General features: G+C 61.6%; 1 protein-coding gene across 1 annotated transcript in view; it reads right to left on the bottom strand.

Moving 5' to 3' along the window:
- The window catches only part of EP400 (E1A binding protein p400), a gene marked incomplete at its 5' end in the record, with an annotated part of 51,575 nt that overhangs the window by 34,120 nt on the left and 13,722 nt on the right, over positions 1–3,733 (bottom strand). The window contains 6 exon segments of the mRNA XM_006768805.2: positions 503–560; positions 931–980; positions 1,690–1,768; positions 2,243–2,383; positions 2,768–2,953; positions 3,579–3,728. Of these exon segments, the coding sequence (XP_006768868.1) occupies positions 503–560; positions 931–980; positions 1,690–1,768; positions 2,243–2,383; positions 2,768–2,953; positions 3,579–3,728 (664 nt within the window).

Genomic DNA, 3,733 nt, shown 5'->3' with positions numbered 1-3,733 from the left:
CGGAGCGAGGGAGGGAACCCGCTGAGCCCGCTGCAGCCAGTCCATGAACCATCGCCCACGTCCACAGCCCCAGCCACTGGCCAGCAGACCAGCTCACCTACCAGGCCCCTGTGCTGTGCAGCCACGGCCTCAAAGCAACCTTGGCCCTGCCCCCGTGCCTCCCTCCCAGAGCCCTGGCCCTGGTGCAGAAGCGTCGACCAGCGCCGCAGCAGAAAGCAGTGTCTGCAGCCATCCTCCCTGGCACAAACCTCACCACCGGGCGGCCTTGCCAGACAGACCACACCTCGCCCAGCACCGGCCTCAGCCCCTGGCCGGCTCCTTCCCATCAGCACTGATCGTGTCTCATCCCTCAGTCCTAGGCTCTCCCCGCTCCACAGGCCAGCACCTCGTATCTTCCCCACAAAGCCTGCCCACCGAGGCACCTGGCTGGCGACAACCCCAGTGGCTCTGGGTCATGGCTGCAACAAGGGGGCACCCTTCCTGTGAGTTCACGGGGACAGACCTTCGTCATCAGTGAGGGCTGTGCTCGCTTTCCGTTTCCTGCCGGCTGCTCCCGGGTCCTGAGTCAGGATAAAAATTGCCAAAGTGTGAGCTCAAAGCCCAGGATGGAAACCAAATCAGGGCTGTGTTGGGCGTGCACCTCAGGGCACCGTGGCCCTGTGACAAGCACGCCGCCACCAGGCTGCGGTCACAGGACAGGCCTGGGTGTGGCTAAGTCCACATGCGTGCTGCACCTCATCCAAATCAGTCAACGCCCTTGTGAACCCCACGCTACAGAGAACCCGTTTCTTCCCCAGGTAGCCCGACTTCACAGTGCAAGGGAGTGACGCGTGTCATCTCCAAGTCTCTCCAGATAGAAGCAGGGAGCTCCACGGTACAGAATGACCCACATGCTCCCCACCCACCGGTGCAGGGACAGCCAGAACTCACCAGAACACTTTCCAGCAGCACCTCGGGGCCCTTGGGTCTCGGCTCCTTTCCTAGAGAGACAGGGGCTGTCACTGTGTTCTCCACCCACGTCAAGCGCATCTCTGCCTGTCTAGGCCACGCCCTCCTGACACCCCGCTGAGGAGACATCCCAGCGAGTGCCCCCTCCCTCCTGGTGACCTGGGGGCGATGCAGAGCCAGCCCCCTGCCACCCTCACCAGGTGCCCAGGCAGCTCCCAGCCCTCAGCACTGAGACCTCGGCAGGAACCCAGGAGAGGGACAGGAGCTACCAGCAAAGCTCCTTTCTTCTGCCCCGTCTGGTCACACAGCTGTGACCTCAGCAGTGGCCACCTCTCCCCCGTTTCCGCACCCGGAAAATGGGAGTCACAGTGTCCCACCCACCCCGCCCCGCCCTGCAGTCAGGCAGTGCACTGGCCACACACAGGGGCCCGGGGCCACACACCTCAGGGCGTCCACCTCCCTGCCCGGGGACTGGCCAAAGGGGACAGGCTCAGACCTCAACTGAGAGTGAGGGCCCCAAAGCTGGTCAGCCTGGGGTTCGGACCCAACCAGCAAATCTCAAAAGAACGGGAACGTGCGGCCAGAGCAGCTGCCCCAGAGCAAGGTGATCACCAGGTGCCACAAGCCCGCGCAGGGTGGAGCAGGCAGCCTCCCGGGAAGCCACCGTGCCGCCGGGTGCCACGAGCTCAGGACTGGGGCAGAATACGGTCTGCGAGAGGGAAGGCTTTACCAGGACCGTACCTCTCCTGGAAACTTTCTGTAGACGCAAGGCCTTCTTCCTCTTCTCCGCTAATTCCACTTGTAGTTTGATTTCCACAACCTGAACACAAGCGTTAAACACAAGCACGTGTCCGAGGAGGTAAGTTAACCGGCTCTAGAATGTTCAGCAACAGAGACGCTCACACACGGGTCTGCAAGCACACGGCTGCTCGCCCTGATCGGCAGCGAACCGCATCTGCCCCAGCCCGTCAGGTGCTGAGCTCAGAACACTTTCAAAGGGAGGGGAGCAAGCGCTGCCGTTCTGGAGCAGTTCCTGGGTGACCTGCCCGCTCCGAGGGGCCGTGTGCAGGCCTCTCGGGGACAACGGGCTTCATGCAGCACCACCAGCAGCCACGCGTGTCCACGTGTCCACGCACAGCCACAGGCAGAGCAAGAACCTTCCTTCTAAGGAGCTGCAGTCCGAGGGCTGTGCTGGCGGGACCCACCCTCACGCACCCTCCTCAGCAATTCTGCGGGCTCTGCCTCACCAGCCCCACAGTCTAGGTCTCGGGCCCCATTAAAATGTCAGGTTTACCTGCTCGATATTGGACCAGAAATACTCTATCTCCCTGGCAGCCGAGGCAGCGATCCGCCTGAGCCGGCTCTGCTCCTCTTTCTTGCCCCTTTCTTCTCGCAGCTTCTTCTCTTCGTGATGACGCACCACTGTCCTGACGAGCTGGCAGGGGAAAGTTTAAGGGTTTTGTGTTTTAGTCAGTCACGCAACAAAAAGGACATGGGTTTCTTTTTTTTAAAGCTTCATTTAAAAGAAAAAATGATTTCAGAGTGAGGAAGGCAGAGGAAGAAGGAGAGGAGAAACATCCATCAGCTGTCTCCTGCGCGTGACTGCGGAGCCAACCTGCACCCTCCAGCGCACGGACGGTACGCCAACCAACCGGGACCCTGGCCAGGGCGACCCGAAGCTCCTCACGTGTTCTCAGCCCAGGACCACACCGTCTCCGAGATGCATGCTCTGCGGGCCGTCGGCGCTGGGTGGGGAGACCCCGGCTCACTACTTTCTTCCCCAAGTGAACGGACAACCCAGGAGTCCCAGCTCACCCACCTTCTTGGCAGCAGCCACCTTCCACCGCCGCTCCTGGGCGAAGTCGGTGGCCATCCACTGCATCTCCTCCAGCAGGTAGTCCCAGTGCGCACGGGGACGCGGGGCCTCCTGCAGCTTGGGCAGCCGCCTCAGGGACCACAGGCCTTCCTTTCTCAGCTCGGCTATCCGCTGATGGATCTGGTTTTCCTGCGGGGAGGGGGGAGCATAGTCATTAACTGCATTCCCACAGGTGAGACCGGCTCTGTGGCAGTCTCAGCAGCAAAGGTAAGACTTGGACCCAAAGTTGGGAGAATGGGCAGGTGACTGAGTGGAGCCTCAGAACACGTCAGGCCCACGCTCTGCACCAGGAAACCAGAGGTCTGGCGTCTGCACCAACCCCCTGGGAAGACTGGCCACACGTCACTGGGTTAGATCCGAGCCCACCCCATTTTGCTTTGTTTCTTTTAATTCCTTTAAATGAAGCTGAACAGACAACTGCTGCATCTGAGAACAGCAGAAACCACCGGCTGACCGGGACCCTCACCTGAACCCTCACCGACCGGGGCCTGCGCTGTCCCCCCTCACGATACCTGCCACGTCCCGGCCCCTCATCCACAGCCTGCGAGGACAGCAGCCCAGACCACTGACTTCAGCACAGAAAAGACCACACGAGTCCCCCTCCCCCAGGACAGGGTCGCCTGACTGGCTTCCATCGTGGGTCTCTGACCACAAAGCTGGCCAACCGCCCTCATGCCAGGCGTCCAGCTACGAACGCTGCTTCCCAACGTGAGTGCAGCCGCGTGTCACAGGACGAAAGGCACCAGCCCCTCACCAGTGCCATCTGCTCCGCCAGCTTGTCCTGAGAACCGTCTTGGGGTGCAGCCGCATTCTGAGCTGGGCTCTGTGGTTTTGGGGGGGCTGACACGGCTGCCCCTGGGGACCGGGAGGTGACTGGAGACAGAGCCTTGCTGGCTGCGGAGGAGGGTC

This window comes from Myotis davidii, unplaced genomic scaffold (assembly GCF_000327345.1).
Source record: "Myotis davidii unplaced genomic scaffold, ASM32734v1 scaffold43, whole genome shotgun sequence".
NCBI lineage: Eukaryota > Metazoa > Chordata > Mammalia > Chiroptera > Vespertilionidae > Myotis > Myotis davidii.
Note: the sequence above shows the minus strand (reverse complement) of the source record. Positions and strands in the feature narration are given on the sequence as shown.